The sequence below is a fragment of the Thermobia domestica genome, chromosome 2, assembly GCF_964235325.1.
Source record: "Thermobia domestica chromosome 2, izTheDome1.hap1.1, whole genome shotgun sequence".
In the NCBI taxonomy this organism is placed as follows: domain Eukaryota; kingdom Metazoa; phylum Arthropoda; class Insecta; order Zygentoma; family Lepismatidae; genus Thermobia; species Thermobia domestica.
In genome coordinates this window covers 57,695,815-57,718,032 of record NC_137455.1, presented here as the reverse complement: position 1 = coordinate 57,718,032, position 22,218 = coordinate 57,695,815, and the positions used below count along the sequence as shown (strand labels likewise).

The window sequence follows — 22,218 nt, the reverse complement described above, 5'->3', positions numbered from 1 at the left end:
AAGTTTTGGTTCTCAAAGAAATACTAATTTTGAGGATAATCTTTAAAAAATTATTTCTTGAATATATAATGATTTGTCAGCCAGGAAAACATAAACAAGAAATGGTGTAACCAAATATCATATTTTTAAGTAAATGAAATGTGTTGAAAGTAAATCATAAGAAGCTTCGTATTGAATGCGATATCCGGTACATCCGGTACAAATTAATAATTTACTTTACATTATCTTTTCCTAGATCACGTCTGCACCGGAACCAAAAGTCGTAAAAATCACAGAGACGACGTTTGATTGGGTGGAAGAACTAAAATTTGCGCTGAAGGAAAGTGAGCGAAACAATAGAAAAGTTCTTGTGGTAGCAGAACAAGAACCTCTGAATGGAATCTTGGGACTTGTCAACTGCATCAGGCAAGAACCTAATGGAAAGAACGTAAGGCAAGTAGTTTGGTTTTACTGATATTTAATTTAATCAACAAAATGATATCATTTTTTAAATGCGTTTAGAACGGTAACGAGCTAAAACGCATGAACTTAGTTCTTTGGTCGAAAATGACTTTCACTGAAGAACGTAACTTTGCCAGCTTCAGAAATGATCCGTTATTCTGGCTAGAACGACGCGCTGCAGCTCTGTCTATGCTAGCTACCATCACAACCATAATAGCTAGTTCGTTCAGTTCGAAAATAAAACTATTCATATGCACTTAGGAGAAAAACACAGAAAAATAGACTTCATTGAAATCTTAACTAATGTGAAGCATTCAAATAAACAATTTTAACCATTGCTATTCTTGTATGGCAAAATATCGTTATTCTGGAACCTGGTAGACCGGAGTTCACTTAATTCAGTAAGGTATTTGAAAAAAAAAAAGACAGAATGAAAATTTTCAAATGAGGTTAAAAGTCAACAACCCGTCACATAGTTCCGTGACAGTTAACAATAGCGTTATCCTCTCTCACCACAGAGTCGGGGGAGGATGTACGAAACTATCTAGTCCTTCTCCTGATGTCAGAATTGGGATAGAGGAATGCTATTTACTGGAGCAGGTTTTGTGCCTTAGTAAAACGAAATATACCTATTTAAACAACTAAAGACGAAAACTATCCTAAAGACGATCAAAGTTTGTGGGTAGACTGATGTCGAATTTGATTGCTGATACAATAGACTCGAATTTTACATTAGAACCTGCTCGAGTAGTTTCCGTTCCTTATGCGGAACAGACAGATTATATAATCGGAACAAAGCAAAAGCATCAGGTTGAAGTACATAGATAGCAGATACTTACTCCGTGTATCTATATTCTGCCGAAAATTGTCCTGAGGTCCTGGGAATCACGCTCACAGTAAATCACTTGTCATTGCACATCACTTAAAATGGAAAAGAATTTCTTAAAGTTTATGAAGATTCTTTTGAGGACGGTTTTGTATGTCCATCTACCTGTTCCATAAACGAGTAGGAGATAAGCCACACAGAAGGTGACGTAGTCGAGCACTGAACTCACAGACATCATAGCAGATACATGAATATTTCTGACATGTCTTCTAATGGAGATGAAATTTCCAGAAAAAAATATCATTCTGAAATATGACTAGGGATGATTTGTTTGACGAATAGAGAGCACAGAAGTGATGTCCAACTGATATTTACTCAAACTTTCGTATGGTTGTGGTTACACACGAAATATCATTTCGAAATTAATGAGACTGATACAATAAGTGTGTATCGATCAACGAACAAGCGGAAAAAGATCCCTTTCGGAGAGTTTGGAAGTAGTTTTATACAAAGGGAGTCACTTCCGAAGCGTAACTACGCTACAAAGCATGTAATCAAACTATGATCTATGTGCTGTGCTGAATTAGCAGTATTGGTTCCTGGATTGTGTGTTTGTTCGTTAGATGAAACGGAAAATTACTGAGCGAGTGGTTTATTCAATGTAAATGTGAAGGGAAATTATTCCACGAAAAAAAAAAAAAAAATGAACGGAAGAATAAGCATGAGAGGGGGCGGGAGGCGGCTAATGAAACACGTTTAGGAAATTAATTTTTAAATAGGTATTGGAGCATTAAATAGTTTTACCGAATATGCTTATTTTTTCTTTTTTTTCCTTCCAAAAGAAAATACGTGATTTACGTAAATTTATCATATTTCTGTGGAGTAATAGGCCTGAACAGAGACTCACTGTACGATGTTCTACTCTATTTGCTCATTATTGGCAAACACAATACACAATAGTACATATATATAATACGTATGGTACAGTTATAATACATATAACTGTACATATATATATAGTACATATATAATACGTATGGACAATATACTACAGTACAGTAGTATTATATGTTAGGTCTATGTTAGGTCTATGCCCTTTAAGTGCATCATAGTAAATGTATATTGTTTTAAACAGAATTTTAATTCATTATCTACTGTTCTTTTAGGATATTTGAGTTAATACGGACTTAATCTAGTGTGACCAGATTCTGACAAGCGAAAAGAAGTACATAAATATAATAGTATATGGTAGTTCACTACATCGGCAATTCGCATGTTTTTATTTTATTTAACGTTAACCTTCAGTTAATCATTTGCCTTTGTTAAGAAGAAAAGTACTGAACAAAAGTATTGAAATACAGTAATTCATTACAACTCCAAATGCTTTGATGAATGACAAAGTTGTTTATGTTTACGAACGTATAGTGAAACTTCGTGTAGGGCTAGAGACTTTTTTTAAAAATCGATTTTCGGAGCATAGGATTAGTTTAAGGAATGAAATAAAATTTAGGGAGGCACGAGGAAACTTCTACTTAACTTGGCTAGCATCACTATCATAAGTTGAAAAAGAAACCTTTTCTACCTCACCGATATATCAAAAACCTTTCTCAGTAAAAGCAATGTATTGCAAAACAATTGTTTGTTGATTGTTCTCCTTCCCTAATCTTTTGAGAAGTGTTAAAAAACAAATCAGTTCATTATTCAGGAAAAAGAGTGCCTGTGATTTAAAATGTTGTGAATAAAGAATGAAACATTAAAATATTGCAGATAAGTTAACTCAGGACACTTCTCAGGACATTTTAAAAAGGAAAGACATTTCTTGATTTTCTAGGCATCTTCGCAACACGCAGGTCAGTGTTTATAAAAACCAGTACTGTACTACGAAAATCAGTACGTCTGGTCACCCTAGTTAATCGTGTTAACTTATTTCTCCAGTTAGTCAGAATTAAAGAGATTTTATTGTATTTTTGTACAATCCAGTTAGTCAGAATTGTATTTTTGTATATTGCCTTAAACAATATCTAATATTGTCGATTTACTGAATGAAATAGCAGTGATGTTAACATTTTGTAGTTTATCCCAAAGCTCTAGTTTCCTACATATGGCCAGGATTTGGATAAAAGTCTCCTTTTGAGGAATAAGCTTTATTTCGGTCTGAGGTCTTAGCGATTCTAAAATGCTTCTCTTTTTGATTATATTAAAATATACTTTATGTGCTTTTTGAAGTGACTTCAACGAGTATCTTAGTCATACCATAATGCTTAGTCATACTAAGTCAACAAATTAATAGTAAATTTAGTTCGTATGTAAGTTACAGCAGGAAATAATCAACAATTTTTTTATATTTACTAGTAGAAATTTCTTGAGCAAAAAATTAAATCCGTGCTTTTTTCAAGTTATATTGAATTAAAGAGATAACTTATTTCCATATGAATATTTTTCTTGGTAAATACTCAAGTTTCTCAAGTTGTAATAACATTCTTCTTCTTCTTCTCCTCTCCTCAACCATAGGTTGGTGGACAACATGAAAACTTTAAAACTTTTCTCTCCTTTGGGAGAGCTGTTTTATGCTTTGATAAGGTCTCTTCTTCGCATTTAGTTATTCTTTCCTTGGTCTTCCTCTCCTTTAGTTATTCTCTGACTGAAATGAAACTTCAAACATTTAACTGCAGTAAAGTAGTTTTAAGTTCAAAAGTAATTGATAATTATTAATGCTAAATATTTTGAATTTCTTAGTTTTGATTTGTTATTAATTTTAATGACTCATTCTAAGTATTTAACAATGCCTTGATCTTCTTAAATGTTTAAATACATAATTGTCATATTTAAATCTATAAATTACTCTAAATGCATGTATTTATACTTTCAGGTGCATGTTTATTCGCGATCTTCAAGCACCTAAATTTTCACCTTTAGACCCTTTGTATAGCGAGCAACTACGCAAAGATCTCGTAATGAATGTTTATGAGAAAAGAACATGGGGTAGTTTCCGCCATTTGCCATTAGATAATTCACCAACTATACAAACAGCTCATGCATATCTTAACACTCTGAGGAGAGGCGATCTCTCGAGTCTTCGGTGGATTGAATCTCCTACAAGGTAAAAGAGAAAGTAATTATTCTTTTAACATATAACATGCTAAACATTGTTATTTAATTGAGTATTTAGTAAACATTTTCATATAAAATCTACTTCAACAGACCTATGGTAGCAAGTACATGTTTTTAGACTTCTTTGGTTTTCATCATGATTACTTTAGAAAGGGCATTATAAGCTTTCTAATATAAACTTAATTGGTGTTGAAAGAATACTGATGTGAAATTAAAATAATGACGTGTTTTTTTATTGAAATTTTAAATAGTATTCCGAACATCTTTACTATATTACAAGAGGACGCAAAGAGATGTAAAACAAAGCTCGTTTTCTTCATATTCTTAACAGTAAAAATTTCAAAAGAACTGGAAGTACAGTATGCTATACTACAGTGCATTTTTCTGTCTATTATTCAAGATAAAGATAATAAACTTTCGTTCATAACATTATAGTACTGGAGCATACTCAAAAGTTAGGTAGAATACTTGAAGTGTACATAAACCTCGAAGTTGGTCAAACGATGGATTAAATCTTCATCTTCTTTGTTTAATTGAATATATTTCTAAGAATAGAGAGCATAGAGTAATAGATTCTTGTAATTGGAAATGCATGGTTCGTCATTCAAGACCATTTTGCTGTATGCCAAGTTTATAATATTTGTTCTTATATATACACAGTATGATGTGACCGTAAAATGTATTCATTTTAATAAACGCAAATATTCAAAATAAATATCCTAATAAATATCGATGTTGAATGTTTCAAAATAAATTATATAAGGCACGTTAAACTCATTAAATAATTCAACGTTTAACAAATAATTAGTTGATTTTTTTTATCATTACTAAGTTTTTTTTCTTTTCCTTTTTCTAATTTTGTATTACTTTATATGATTGGTGTATAGAAAAAATTTTTAAACTTAATTTTTTTAAAGAAAAATATTATTTAGCTCTTCAAAATTAACTATTTATTCATTTACTTTCCAGCTTTTCAAGCACATCCAACGTAGAAATTTGTGATGTATATTTCACAGCTCTTAACTTTAGGGATATAATGTTGGCTACAGGAAGGTTGGCAGCAGAAGACTTAGTGAAGGATCGGTTAGAACAGGTAAAATAAGCCTCTGAGCCTATAGTATTTGGTGTAGAAAACTTAAGGACGAAAGTAAGTTTCGCATGCTGTCATTCCCAACTGGTATAGAATTTACATTTGAACCATACGTTCTTGTGTAAAAAGTACTGCTCCATTATGATACAGAAAACAACAGAAATAAACACATGAATTAAATAGCAAAAATGGCACCTTTATACATTACAGAACTGAAATGATACCTAAAAGAGTGGGATCACCAGGAAAAATGGCGCATGCTCCACAACGTACTCTCATGCTGGTTACGAAGTTGATATTGATTTATTGTGGTATGGAGTTCCATTACTCCATCAGCACTGTTGAACATGATGCACGGTCTTTGGTGTCTGCGGACGAGCAGCAAGACATCTTTCCATAGCGTTCCAAACGTGCTGAATGGAGCAACCAAATCTGGGGAACAGACAGGCCGGTCCATTCGTCAAATATCCTTTCGTTCCAAAACCTCCGTCACCTGCGCTCTTAGATGCGGTCGCGCATTATCATCAATAAAGAAGAAGTTGGAGTCAACTACCTATGGAGGAGTACAGTATCGTAATAACGTTGATTGGAAAATGTACTACGTTCTAAAATTTGGAGGTCGATATGCTCATGCACCCTCCTACACACTTCTGTACACACAAGAACGCTGGATCACTAGAATTATTAAGTTCGACAATAATTCTGGGTTCATTGCGTGTTCTCACTTTTCGCCAACTGACTGTACATCCAGAATTACCAATCAGATTAAATCTACTCTCATCGGAGAAGAGAATGCGACCCCACTCTTCCTCGGCCCAGTCTTGATGTTCCTTTCCCGTGTAAAGTCATCCAAATGTTATTCTGTTATGAGTTACACGACTATAACGCTCCTCAAAAGCTCTCTAATTGACACATATTTCTTATCCCTTTCATTCAAACCTTCGTGTTAAAAAAAAAGACCCATATGGCGCTATGATCACACTATGTAACATATTGCTACCAGGAAGTGCGGGAGACCTCTGCCAACATGCTGCTGGGCTTTCATTAATTTCCATTGACTACGTAATATGTTACTTTATTTATCTCGTCCTTAATGGCCGCGGTGGCTTAGCGTTAGAGAATTCACCTCTAATGGGGTCCTTGGTTTGATCCTAGCTCGCACCAAATGAACTTTATGGTGGACAAACATCGTGTGCTTGGGTTTTCTCAGGGCTCTTCCGTTTTCTCCCACTTTCTTCGTTCCACCATTTCATTCATTTCTCATCGTCACCGTCTCCTTTAACCTACACGGCATAATCGTGGGACGTAAAACTGGAAGATTTAATTTCGTCCTTAAGTATATATAAAGAGTTCCTATTATTCATTGTTCCTCGACAGCCATTTTGTGAACAGAGGCAGTAGTCCATTTACAAAAGTTTCAAGGAACAGATGTTAATAAGTACTTCAGATAAAATTCCTTTTACATTAAGTAAACTTCCCTTTGCTATAACAAGAGAAAACTGAAACAAGACTTATTTCGATGAAAATAAATTTCGGCGTTAGAGCTTAAATTAAGTAATTAACTGGAAAGCATAATAATATCTAATTTTGCAATATACTTTCTGAGTACATTAAGTGAAAATCAAGCTCCAGAGACACTCTTTCTATTTTACGAAAACTTAAAAGTAATTATTTGTTAAAATGATGCAAATATAGACTATTTTTAGTGTAACAACTATGAAAACTTTGAAACTGGTAGGAAACAAAACACTATCAGTAAATCAAGTGATAAATCTTTATTGTTCTATCCTGATCATCACAGGCAAAATTTTGTTTATAAGCTGAATTCTCTAAAGCTGAATTTAATTCTGAGTTTGTAATTTTTACACTAATAGTATACGTTACTTTGCTGGTTATCTGTTCCTAGGTTTCTAATTATTTTTACCTGTTTTACATGTTTAGTTCATTGCTTAAAGTACAATGTAATTTTCCGAAACGTAATTTTCTTAAATATTATGCCAGTGATGTCATCATTAGATCACTAGGTTAAATATTTAGTAATTTAATAAAATGTTTCCGTATTGAGGTTCATTAGTGGTTTCCTTACGTTACATTGAATTTCACATATCATACAAAAAGAAACTATAATGCTTAAAAAATAGTACCAATGTAGATATTGCAATTCAAGAGTAATGGCTATCGTGTTGCTATGTGTAGGATAAAAATAGCCACATATGTTAGATTTTATTTCGAGCTGATAATCGATATGAAGAAAGATACATCGAAAGAACCTGATTTATTAAAACATTTAACTTTGCACATCTCTCTTTCTTTCTAATGTAATGTCCAGCCATTTGTTGAGATAACATAACACTTTATAGAGTCATTTGGATAATCCTGTAATAAATGATCATAGTTCTCAGTTTGTAGGGTGGGTTTTTGGATTCACGTAGTTCGAATTGAAAATTTATGTGTTCTTAATTAAAAATTCAAGAAAATTTAATTCCATTAATTATTTCGTTTATTTGATTTCCTTTATTTCGTTAAATACATTTTTTTTTTTTACATTTTATTATCGTTTTTTTAAAAATACAATCTTTCTCTTTCTGAATCTTAAAGGAATGTGTATTAGGACTTGAGTTCTCAGGACGAAATGCGAAAGGTGAACGCGTAATGGGTTTGGTTCCTTCACGTGGTCTTGCAACTAAGGTCACAGCAGATAAAGAATTCCTTTGGGAAATTCCTCCAACATGGACAATGGAGCATGCTGCTACAGTGCCTTGTGTCTATGCTACAGTAAGTACTTTTTATTGCTCTTTTCTTCTTTCTTTGTTGGTCTTGATTCTCTTTTTTCTTTATTACTTTCACCTAACATCATTAAAAAGAGTGCTGGCATTTATAGTCTGGTGCGTATGAAACAATCTGAGCATCTTTTATGTAAACTCTTTGCAATTTTAACATAGAAAATATTGACATATTCTATATATGTGACAAATGTACAATACTGAGCTCCTCCGTGGCTAAGCGGTTAGCGTACGCGCCTTTGGCGTGGGAGGCCCGGGTTCGATTCCCGGCGGGAGCTCATGTGGTTCGGATTCCACGTTAATCAGTAGGTCCACGTCTCATATAGCTTCGCTGCTGAACGGGACGTTAAACTCAAAATCAATTCAACTCAAATGTACAATACTGTAATCGCCTGAACGCAAAATAAGTAAATACATGAATACTTATTACGTAGATGAGTGATAAGATCTTATTGGTGAACATATCTTTAGTTGAATATATATATATATACGTATCTTTGTTTCGATTTTGAAAGTGAAAGAGTCGCTTTTTAAAAAATAATAAACTTTACTGCTACGATTCTTACCGCTATAGTTCCTAGCAGTAACGTGGTTTCCATGGGTAAAAATTAAACTTTTTTCTTCAGAACAGTTCAGATAGTTTGTCTTGTTAAACGGCATTCGTGAGATACCTGTCTTTGTGATTTCTAAGGTTTTGAATGAAGTTTGTCTAAACAACTTGCACATTTCCTCCGTTTTGGGTGTTGAGAGGCGACTGCGTCTCCCACTATCCGCTATAGAGCCGGTGTCCATTAGCTTCGAATGGCAATTCTCTATGGTCTTTGCATCCAGTGAGGCACGAGGTTCTTTCACATTCCGCTAGAATCTCTATACTTATACCACGGACTGCCATACTTCGTACCGAGATACCAGCTGAGCCCGCATATGCATAGTTAGACGTTGTGCCATGATCTCGCCATTGATACCTGCAATGACATAAACGGGATATATGATACATTTTACTATTGAAGAAACAAAATTCTTTTCGTTTCATGAAAATTGGTTAAGTATTTTAAAAAGAAAAGTTATAAGCAATTTTCAATAAGGAGTTAATTCCTGCCTACCCTGTAGTTTCATGTTGAGCTTCATTTTCTACGTACAATGGATTAATGATCTAGTTTTAGGACCATTCTTTTAAGCGACGATTCCATGTGTATCAGTGGCAGATATTTCAAACTTGTATTGCTTTTATTTATTTATTTCTTGTTACTTTTTGTAAAGGTATACTTGGTTTACTTTTCATTGCAGTCAATTGTTCAGGTGGATAAAAATTCAAGTCTTATGTTTGGAAAACACATCACAGTAATTTATATAATATATTTCTTGAATTACTAACATTGTAGATACGATACTGAAATTTTAAGAAAGTCAGTAGATTTAGACGATCTATCTACATATTTGCAATTATTAATGTTTGGAACGTGGTTTAGGTAACGTAAAAATGTTTTAAACTAGTTCAATAATTATATAAGGTAAATAAATCTATGAGGTAATGAAAAAGGTATGGCAAGTTTTATTCTTTTTCAGTTTAATTATCTTTACTTTTCGTGTACAGGAGCCAATTTTCAAGATATGATTTCTTTTTAATTATAAGGTCAATTTTACCGCTATTTCTTCAAGACAATAGCAAACTTATTATCTACTTACAGATGCTATAGGGCACGTATTCATAAGAAGAGTGGCTCAGCTTGTGCCTTCGTGTTTATTACTTTAATTGAATATTTTCTTCCTCTCTGGGAACGTTATTAGTGTTCAGTGGTTTAATTTCGATTTTTGATTGCTCTTTATTTCTCGTTAATTCATTGCTTTTACAAAAACATTATTCATTCAACATCAGCAGATGTTTCCGGAGATGCATAAAGTGTATTGTGGGTATTTATTCTAATATTGAAATTTATTTGTATCTATTACATATGCTTTTCCGGACCAAGAAAACTGGGATTTCGTAATAGTATAACTCAGTAGTGGCTATCCCGAAAAGTCTTTTCCAGTAGTTAAATATCTGCATACAAAATCGTTTGCAGTTTAGACAACTTCACCGTTAAAAAGATTAGCAGTCTTATTAAGGAATCTAAATAGGGTATTAGCAGTTGTTTTCTGAGGATATTTGCAATACTTCAAAAAATGGATTTGGACACATTGTCTCCACTGGAGTTGAATCGTTTGAAAATTATTTGACAAACTTACACCTGATGCCAACCAAAATATTGAACTAACTTTCAAAAGGAATCTCATGAACAAACTACACAAGTCAAAATAAGTGTTCAACCATCTTAGTCCTAAAATTCACAAGGTTTGCGAATTGTTAAATCGTCTAGTGAAATTAATATTTGCAACAGCCAAAAATCAATTGAGAGACACTACATGGAGCATAAATTAAACATATGGTGGAATTCCATATAAATTATTATTGTGAATAGTGCTTTTGTTAAAAAAAATGAATTGATGGGAAATGGAGGACAATTATTAAGGGCAATCAAAAATCGAAATTATATCATTGAATATTTTTCACTAATTTTTTAAAGGTAACAATGCTTATAATAGGAGATGTAAAAGTACGGACTCAATGATACACAAATAAAGATGGTGCTGATGACGTTTTCAGAGAGGAAGGAAATGTTCCATTTAAGAAGAAACACAAGAGCACAAGGTGCTTCTAGCGAACCTATTACTTTTTAAAATAAAATTTCTCGCAAGCGTTTACTTAAGGGCTATTCACTTTCATTTCTGCTGCAATTAGTTCTTCAAATAAGAAAAAAAAATAGATTCCGTAATTGAAAAATATAAAAGAGAAAAAGAAAATGCAAGAAAACAACAAAATATGAAATGTGAAAGAAAATGTATCATAAATGATGGAAGATACAAGGACGAGTAAATCTTCGAGTCAAGTTGAATTAAAATTGAATCGGAATCAAGAAATATTTCTAACTTAATTGCGTATGTCTATTTAGGTGTACTATGCGACTATAATTCGAGGACAAATGCAACCTGGAGAATCAATTCTCATTCATGCTGGAAGTGGAGGTGTTGGACAAGCAGCAATATCTGTTGCTCTCCACATGGGATGCACAGTTTTCACTACAGTGGGTACCCAAGAGAAGCGAGAATTCTTGAAAAAGAAGTTTCCACAGGCAAGTGTCAGATATACAAAGGAAGGTTGAATTATACAATAGTAAAAATATTCCTGTATCAGAAGTTAGGAATAGTATTTTTGATTATATGTTATAAACTCAGTATTTAGAAGATAATTCCCATTCTACTAGCGTCTAATTTTAAAATTTAATAAATAAAACATTAAGTTCTTAAAATCTTTAACGTTCTTGAAGACTAATTAGTAGTAAATCCCTATCCTCTAGTATGAGTAATTTTCAGCTAAGCATACACATGATTTTCATCTTGGCGCAGAATTCAACTGTGTTACGACATGGATGGTGATTATACCGATGTTTATGACTCTTAAGACTTCAAGGTAACTGTGTACAGACATTCTACCATAACTAACACTATACTGTTGAAACTAAAGGGAGAGTACGCCAACTTCCGGACCACCCTATATATTCTCATATCTACCAATTCTTGTAATAAGAAAAGTTACCAGTGTTGAGTAACTCTGAAAGTAACATAGAATCACAAATAAATTCTTCTACTTCTTGTGTTGACATAACAATATTATCGCTATAATAACACCACGTTTTACAAGTACAATTGAATTGTTTTATTTTACTATAATTATAAGCATTGGATGCCCCTTTGATTCTTCTATCCCCTTATTTTGTTCTTCTTATGCGCAAAAAATATATATTAAGTCATAGTTATACAAAATGGATATCTTGGTACTAAGTTCGATGAAAATAAACTTACAGGCTTTCCAATGCTCCTATATTTCCTATTTTTCCTATATATTTGTGTCTCTTCCTATAAATTCCTATGTTTAATACGTTTTAACGAAACCTATATTTTTATGGCATTACTACTTCCACTTGTGAAAATAACATAAGGAAATAAGGAGTGTGTGGTTGGATTTCCTTTTGTCTCCACAGTAGGGTGGTTGAATGGAGACTCATCTGTGTTTCGTCCTTTCCTGCTTATTGTCTAAAGATAATTACACCAAACAATATGCAGTTAGCGCAAAAGGTATTCATACACCTACAAAATAGAAAAAAAAACCTAGTTTCGTCATATTCATTAAAAAGTTTATGTAGTAGTGATTTTAACGTCATATAAATAATTTATTTAGGTGTATCAATACTTTTTGCACTAACTGTAGGCAAATAATTGTAAAATACGTTACACATGGTCAAATTATACCTTAAAAGCGCCAGCTGCAGAATGTTTACATTTTAAATTTTGTTTTACATTTCAGACAGTTGTTTCAGGAAGGGTGCAACGGTATTTTTGCGTCTTACTCGTGCCGTTTTCAATATTCCATTGTCATTTCTGCAGTTCTGTTTTGTTCATTTCTGCGTTTTCTGTTCTGTCATTCTTGTCACTTACAAACACTGATTTTCTGATGCAGACCCTTTTCTACACTTTCCTTATGGTCGTTGCTTAGTACTGGTGAGCTACGTACGAAAACGCTAAGAAACTCGTATAAAATTTTGCAACGAGATAATTACCCATTTAGTTATATTTAGAGTAGAATGTATGTTCATATAACAATTTGTGTAATTTCCATGTGATTTTTTTATTTCTACCTATTGGATAATTGAAATGTTCCTTTTTTATTGACAACTTCAAGAAGCCTCCTATATTTTTTCCTTGTGATTTCCTATATTTTTTTCATTAGCATTGAAAAGCCTGAAAATATAATAAATTATTTATGATATAACAATGTTTGATGTCAAAAACACATAGTACATGTAACTGAAGACACTGGAAGTTAAATTGTCGGTGTAAATTCTTAAATGGGAATGAGGAATAATAATAATAATTCTATTAGTAAATTACTACTTATCTAAAACTTTTGTCTGGTTTAAATAATTGCCAACGTTCTTTTGTTTCCATTTTCAGTTAACAGACAACAACATTTTCAACTCACGAGATACCAAATTTGAACACCAAGTATTAGCAGCCACAAATTATGAAGGAGTGGATTTAGTTCTTAACTCTTTGGCTGAAGAAAAGCTTCAAGCATCGGTAAGGTGCTTAGCGAAACATGGACGATTTTTGGAAATTGGAAAGTTTGATATATTAAATAACAATGCACTAGGTAAGTCTAATATTTGAACTGAGTAGATTTTATTTCTATTCTTCTACTCTCTCTCTCTCTCTCTTCATCGGATCTTATTTATTTAATTATTTATTTCCAGGAGTATAATGCAATGACCCATAATTCTATCAAAGAGCTCCTATTATCTAACTATCTCTGATATAACTAGATTAGAACAGTTTATCTACAAAATTATTTGAAAGCAAGAGTCACATAACCATCTTTATGTCAAATCTATTAGATTTCTGAAAGTGGAAAAAAATATAATTCATACGTTAATGGACACTTCATACACAACTCATTAATGATTGAAATAAAAAGTTTTACCTAATAAGCCTAAAGATTGACCTAATTTAACTCAATTAAAAAAATCAATATTTCGTTCTTAATTGAGGACCATTATCACGATTATTAAACGAAAGAAAAGGTAAGTGAGACAAGACAAAACATGACACTTATTGGCATGTTTGACGAGTGTTTTAATTGATTTCATTTGTTATATTTTTTCATTTAACCTTTTTTTCTTATCTGTTTAATCTTGATCGTTCTCTTCGGTGATGAGGAACGAAATATTGTTCTGTTTAATAGTGTTAATTTTTATTTTAGAATTGGGACACGGTGGCTCAGGGTAGAGCGCGTACCTCTGGTGTATGGGGTCCCTGGTTCGAAACCTGGCCAAGTAAGCTTGTGGTGGACAACATCGTGTCCGTGGTTTTCTCGGGGTACTCCCGTTTCTTCGCACTTTCTCATTCCACCAATTCTTCCATTATCATTAATTGACCGTAATCACCGTCTCCTTTAACCTAAAGGGCATAATCGTGGAATGTTAAACTAAAATATTCCATTTCATTTCATTTTTCACATTTTAGAAACCTACCATGTAAGATTTGTATTTATTTTCAAAATTATTTCAGCAGTTATAAATACATGTAGATTCAAATCAGCTTTACAGTTTTCTTTGACAGTGCAATATTCTGAAAATAGAAAAAGAACGTTATTTACTAGGTACGGTAGGAGTAAATAAGCAAAATAAATTGGAATATTAATGCAAATTTTTTCTTAGTAGTTTGTCCTGCCAGTAATTTTATCTCAGACCTTTATCACGAAATCTAGCTTGTAAACAGCAAATATTTTTATTTTTGATTCAAAGTTTTAGAGTTATAAGTTTTCCCCCCAGAAATTCCATTTAAAATTTTTTATTATAGAAATGAGCAATGCTCTTATAGCCTGCAATTAAGTGATACTTTTTAGAGCCTCTATAGTTTTTTACTTTGTAAATTGCATTACTCTCATTAAATGTGACTTCGAAAGGTAAGGTATTGTGTAGGTTTTAAAATTGAATCGAACAGAACAACAGATCGCCAAATAAACAAAACGATTAACTTTACTTAAATAGAATATGGACTTACTTTCTGTAATATAAAGTCATATTAAAACTTCAGGTTATATAATCCAACCTCTTCAATATACTGTTTCTGCACAACGCTACACAGTATTAATCTTCAAAAGAGTTTGCCGTTTAAGTAGTTGATGAATTTAAGGACAAATAATAGGCATTTACTTGAAACAAAGCTCATAAATAAACCTAAATTTTCAATAAACCTGTTTACTAATGTTTCAGATTAATTTATGTTCCAAATTATTGAACATTAACTTGAGATTAAAAAGAAATCTTAGAAAAATAATTTAAACTTGCAATATGTAAGGCAACAGGAGATATGTTTATATATAGTTTTGAATGGGTAGACGTAGCCTTTTGAGAAAGGTGAATGTCCACGTTTTTCTTCTTCAAATAGAAATTTATATAAGAAAATTAAGAACAAAAACTATCTTTATAATACTTCTCTTATTAGGTATGAGTTTCCTTGCTAAAGACTGTTCCTTCCATGGTATCATGTTGGACATTCTTATGAATGAATCGACACCAGTGAAGAACCACATACATAATTTGGTTGCAGAAGGAATAAAATCTGGTGCAGTTAGACCTTTGAATAGAACTGTATTCCCTGCAGAACAAGCAGAAGAAGCTTTCAGGTAAGAAATGTACTTAATTTTGACTTTAATATATAATTAAAAGTCAATATCCTATTTTGGTGGTAAATACATCATTTTGTTAGAACTTAAAGAAAACATGTGCATTTGATGTTGGCCAAAAACGCCGACGAAAAGCACGCTAGACCGAAATCATTGACTTAGTCTTTGCAAATTACAGTACACAAAACGCCTTGTGTTGAGCGGACGCCATCTTACTTCTGACTGAGTGTGAACTGAGACTGACATCTAACAGTGATTTTCTGAAACTAGGCCATTCCCATTCAAAGAACACTCATTTCCTTGCTGGCATGTCCAATGTTCCGTAATTATTACGGTCCAAAATCAGGTCATTCAGTTTGAAACATGGTGTATAATAAGATATATTAAATGTATGAGTGGAATACGTATGTTGTACGGTACGTTGATTAATTATTAACATGACTTAGTTGTGATTAATGTAAATGTTTGTGAACTGTCTAAACTTGTGAAGTGTACTTCACACTACTTGGATTGAGAAACTTAAATTTGTTCTCAACGCTTTCATTAGTAATACATTTAAAAAAAATCGTGTATAATGTTGTACAGTTATATTCCCTTTATACAGTTAAACATATAATTTCTAATATGTTTAAATTTCTTTATCCTACATACTACAGAATATGTAGTTTCTAAGCAGTAGCGTATGTAGTTTGTAAATTGTACAGAATATTGTAGTGCTGAATATAGGAAACACTAGGAAGCTAAACAATTATATTATTTGTGTCGCGTGTTGCAATTTAGGAGAAACTTAGAATTGACGTGTATGAATATCTTAAATTTGATGTACTGTACATCATTATTGTGATTTATATTTGCCAGGTTTATGGCATCAGGAAAACACATTGGAAAGGTAATGCTCAAGATACGAGATGAGGAACCAATCAAGATTTGTACTCCAGTTTCCAAAACTGTTGAAGCTGTACCAAAATTCTTTTGTGATCCCAACCACACGCATATAATTATTGGTAAGTATATATATATATATACTCAAATGTCAATAAGTTTCCTTATAATGTAGAATTATTATTATTATTATTATTATTATTATTATTATTATTATTATTATTATTATTATTATTATTATTATTATTATTATTATTAATAATAATAATGTTTGAATATGTTTATTGATACTAACAGCAAATGGCCACAAATGTGCGGAAGTAATACAAAAGTTGATTGTGAAATTGATTACAATGGCAAAGATAATGCAAATCAAAAATACAAATAACACGTCTGAGTAAAACAAATGAAGTATGAGCATTCAATAATTACCGTACTAGTAATAATGAACAATGAAAATAGATAACAATCAGGGAGAAATAGTATAAAAAGAAAAGCATGCAAAGAAAACATGCTGGTAATAAAAATATAGTGTAAAGTAATACAATGAAAGATTATAAACATCCCGTCAAATTAAAAAAAAGTGAAACTCAAAAGTTGGCTATGCAGTAAAGAATACATAAACCATGGGATATAATATATTGGGAAGACAAGAAAACTCGAATAATTCAGCAATAAACGATAAGAAAGAAGTAACAAAATAATCTAAAAACGAGAAAGAAACAGAAGTGTAGTATCTAATAAGAAATTGAGCAGTTACAAACTTCTTAAATAATTTGTAAGTTGTCGACGCTCAACAGAAAATTTAATTTGGAATAGATGTAAACTTTGTATTAAATTTATTTTTCGTAATAATATAATTATAAATAGAAGATTTTGAAAGAAAGTTAATACAAATAAAAGATGTAAAATTATTTTTCCAGTTGTAAGGAATTCTCATAAATGTAAATTGATCAAGTTAAAAACCACCTCCGAGGATATTATAGATGAACTTGAGACCCAAAGGTAACGCCTATCGCTTAAGGGTAGTAAATCCAAATTAAGACGAATATCTGATAAGTTCATACCATTGAACTTTTTAAATTTCCATCAGAGCCATTCAAGAAAATTGTTCTGAATTGATTCCGTGCAGCTAGCAAAGTAACTTGGTTCACAAATCCAAACAATTGTACCGTATTCTAAATGAGAACGTACATTGAATATATATATATATATATATATATATATATATATATATATATATATATATATATATATATATATATATATATATATAGCCTTACAGGTGTGAATGGTGTTAAAATTTCTACATATTAATTTCTTTAGTGTTAAACGTTTTGTGGTTTTCGTTGTTATAAGCTGCAAGTGTTCCTTGAATAATAATTCATTATCCAAAATGACTCCAAGATCATTAACACTATTATGAAATTTAATTGTATGTGAACATATTTTATATTATAGTTAAATAAAGAGAGATTAGTGTCTCAAGAAAATGTCATCCCTTGTGACTTTACAAGATTCAAAGGTAAAAAGTTCGTCCCGGATCAGTGAATAATTGTATTAATGTTGTTCTTCAAAATTCGGTAGTTATGAGTACACGTAACAGAATGAAAGATATTTATATCATCGGCATACACTAAATATTTAAAATTATTTTCTTAGATGTGTCATTTATCTAAATAGGAACAATAAAAGTCCCAAATTGAAGCCCGAAGTTCTTCAAATGTAATATTAAAAGTAGAAGAAAAACTAGCTTTATATTTTACCACAAATTTCCTGTTAGTCAATTGAGAAGCAAACCAATTAATAATACAAACAAGCAGATCAATTTAACCAATTTCTTTAATACCAAGTGATGATACAGCATATCAAAGGCTTTATTAAAATCGAGGTAAATTGCAACTGTTTAACCACCATTATAAACTACAGGTAGCATTTTATTGTGCATTAAGCTAGAAAAGTTATTAACTATCGATTTGCCATTCATAAAGCCATGTTGGTTAATATCAATTTTCACATGCACCTAATTATACAGATATTTATAAACTATTTTTTCGATAATCTTTAGAATGACATTAGTAACAGATATCGGTCTAAAATCGCTAGTAGATTTATCATTTTAGGAATTGGAGTAATAACAACAATCTTTCATATGTCCGGATAAATGCTAACAATGAGGCTCCAATTGAACAAAGAGACCAATGCAGGAGCAATAACATCAACTATTCCTTTTATGATAAAAGCCACAATATCATGAATACAGGGTAGGATTAAGGAAGGGATTAGGGGGGCTGTAGCCCGGGTCTCCAGGTGGACAAGGGCCCCCATTCTGATCAAATTTTCAACTGGCTATCCAAAGAAAATCATAAAGGTGCAATCATCATCATAAAGTAAAATATGACCAAAAGTATGAAACATATTCCCTTAACTTTCCTACTGTACCTTCACAGAAACGTATTAGAGAAAGTCAGCAGGGGTCACCTATTTTTTCTACCCCCGGGCCTCCAGATGAGTTAATCCAGTTCTGCATCAATAGCACAACCTGACCTTTAGTGTTTTAATTGCATATAATACTTATAGAGTCGAAATCACAATTTTGGCTTCATAGTACAAAAATGGTTGGATAATAGAAGAACTTCAACATTCTCCTCAGAAAATACCTGAAAAATTTATGTAAAATACTCGGTGGAAGATTCAGCTAATCATTTATTATCAGTTATAATTGAGTTATTCTTAATTATTTCTGATGCCTTAAAATTAACAGAATCAGGATATCTCCAAAATTTATCAGAAAAGCTGCTCAAGTGATTTCCAACTCTATAATAATAATAATAATAATAATAATAATAATAATAATAATAATAATAATAATAATAATAATAATAATAATAATAATAATAATAATAATAAGTTTAGTAGCTTTATTAAGATACAAAGTAAAGCTTAGTACATTCACAAATGATATTACATATCAAAGCATTAATGCAAAATACATGAAATACACTGAATATGTTATCGTTAAAGGAAGAACCACTTACTGTAAGTTTGGAAAGAATTTGAAGGCTTGTCAGGAAAGTAAAGATACAAACACCTTTGCACATTAGAGGAAAGCTGGATACTAAAGTTGGCAACACTGGCATTAATCTTGATACTTACGACGATAATCGGCAGTGTTTCGTCAGTGCTGCGAGGAGCACGCGTTGGAAGTGGTAGCGGCAATACAAAATCCCGCAGGATGTGAAGTACGTAGCCTGATGAGTTTTTTTGGAGGCATAAAGTCAGCGTCCGATTAGCATCATACAGTCCGGACCTCGCACCAAATGACTACCATTTGTTCCTGTACCTAAAGAAACATCTTAGCAGAAAACACTTTGAGAACGACGATGAGGCCAGGGAAGAAGTCAAATTGTGGTTCCAGCTGCAGGCCCCGAATTTTTATGATTGTGGAATACAAAAACTTGTTTCGCGGTTTGAACAAATGTTTGGTCATTGATGGTACTTACGTGAATAAATAGTCTTTGTAGCAGTGTATCCAGTATGGCTTTTTGTGAGCCCAATACATCTCTTGATACTTTATTTTTTTGTAATTAACTTTCCTGATAAGCCTCATAATTGAATTGCTATTAATTTACAATAGGGTGACCAAATTCTGACAAGGGAAAAGTAGGACACAAATATAATCAAGTCCATATTTAGGTAAGTGCTACTTTGTTCTCGAGCACAGGGCGGCAGAATTTAGGGGCGGCAAAATTTGACATTTCTTTTTTTTTTAAGATTCATAATAATATTTAAAACTAGTAATCCGCAAACAGGACAAAATATGTGTTTAATTCGCTCTAATTACAGTAATTACTAATTAGCTAGCTTATCTGATTATTTTTAAAAGTCATCCTCCCCCACCTCCATCCCAATGCGTGAGGACGAACTTGAACATCATGAAAACTGATACCGTTAAACTAAGCGACCTCGAAAACTATGAACTCAATACTAATATCTGTCGTTTTCCGTTATTTTTAAAATCTCGCCCCCTCCCTGGGGAGTGGAGTATGACCATGAAGTTGAATTAAATTAAAACTGTCACTATTCATGTCAGCAACCCCAAAAACTATGAATTCAATTCTAATATTGGTCGTTTTCGATTATTTTTCAAATGTTCCCATGTTATTCTTATGGAGACTTTGCACCTCCATATCTCAGCTCAGGTGTGACCTGGAGACTTGCAAGAGGCCATTTGGATCATTTTTCGGAGAGCTTTAAAACGTATTAAAATTTCATTTTCTATCTATTATGATTCTCGAGTTGAAAAGCGCTACAGACTGACAGCTTACTGTATTATTAATATACATGCTATTAAACCATTACTGAAGATGAATAATGTAAACAATTATTTTTCTTATCAGTTATTAGTGATACTGGTGTGGGGGGCGGCAAATTACGTAGAGCACAGGGGCGTACAATATATAAATACAAACCTGATTATAATAGTATATGATAGTTTACTGCTTCAGCAATATACATGTTGTTATTTCATTTAACGTTAACCTGAAGTTAATCATTCATTTTTCTTAAAAAAAAAAAAAAAAGTACTGAACAAAAGTATTGAAATAATTCAGCACAACTCCAAATGCTTTGACGAGTGACAAAGTGATTTATTTTTATGAATGTACAGTGAAACTTCGCGTAGGACTAAATATTTTTTAAATCGATTTTCGTAGTGTGGGATTATTTCAAATAATGAGGGAAAATTTAGACCGGCACCGAAACTTATATTCAACTTAACGACACTTTCGTAAGTTGAAAAAGAAACCTTTTCTACCTTACCGATATCTGAGCAAGCCCTTCTTAGTAAAAACAATATATTGCAAAATAATCGTTTGTTGATTGTTCTCCATCCATAATCCTTTGAGTAGTGTTACAAAAACACATCGGTCCATCATTAAAACAATTGCTTGTGATTCAAAATGTTGTTAATAAAGAATGAAACATAAAATATTGCAAAGAAGTTATCTCAGGACATTTTTAAAAAGAAGAACATTTTTCGATTTTCTAGGAATCTTCGCAACACGCAGGAGAGCTCTTTGAAAATCAATACTGTACTGAGGAAGTCAGTACGACTGGTCACCCTAATTTACAATATTGTTACTTGAAATTTGCATTCGAAGTATTGTTTAATTATGTTTCGAATTATGTAAATATGGCGATGTTATCATGAAACTAAATATAATATAAAAGTTGAATAACATTTTATTAATGTTTCTTTTTCTAATTGACATCAAGCTAAAATTTCATTTTCAAAACTTTTAAAAACAATTTTAGTTGTGCTAATCTGGATGTTTTGTCAATTAAGAAAACATCATTTCTTTTTTGAGTTCTAAAATTGCTGAAATGATGGATGTTCTCTAAAAGTAATAAATGGTTCTTTTTCAAAGGTGGTTTGGGAGGCTTTGGTTTGGAATTGGCTGATTGGTTGATGACAAGAGGTGCCAAAAAGATAATCCTGACTTCACGAACAGGTGTTAGAAATGGTTATCAAGCTTTGTGCATGAAGAGGTTGCGTGAAGCTGGAGTCGATGTTACAGTATCTACAGATGATATTACGACAATGGAAGGTGCAACTAAATTGATAAACGAAAGTAATCGGATTGGTCCTGTTGGATCCATATTTAACTTGGCTGTGGTAAGTACACAAAACACAACAACTAAAACACTAGTAAGTACACAAACTATTGGGTTTTAATTAAGTTTTACAAAATTTTGTGTTGGATTGAAGGTATTTGTAACATTTAATTTTCATCCATATTAA

General features: G+C 32.1%; 1 protein-coding gene across 1 annotated transcript in view; it reads left to right on the top strand.

Moving 5' to 3' along the window:
- LOC145672476 (fatty acid synthase-like) overlaps positions 1 to 22,218 on the top strand; it is a 104,364-nt gene that overhangs the window by 69,768 nt on the left and 12,378 nt on the right. The window contains exons 21-29 of the mRNA XM_081741640.1: positions 236 to 432; positions 4,137 to 4,367; positions 5,348 to 5,471; positions 8,067 to 8,243; positions 11,242 to 11,421; positions 13,301 to 13,499; positions 15,353 to 15,533; positions 16,392 to 16,537; positions 21,845 to 22,092. Of these exons, the coding sequence (XP_081597766.1) occupies positions 236 to 432; positions 4,137 to 4,367; positions 5,348 to 5,471; positions 8,067 to 8,243; positions 11,242 to 11,421; positions 13,301 to 13,499; positions 15,353 to 15,533; positions 16,392 to 16,537; positions 21,845 to 22,092 (1,683 nt within the window). The remainder of the gene's footprint in view (positions 1 to 235; positions 433 to 4,136; positions 4,368 to 5,347; positions 5,472 to 8,066; positions 8,244 to 11,241; positions 11,422 to 13,300; positions 13,500 to 15,352; positions 15,534 to 16,391; positions 16,538 to 21,844; positions 22,093 to 22,218) is intronic.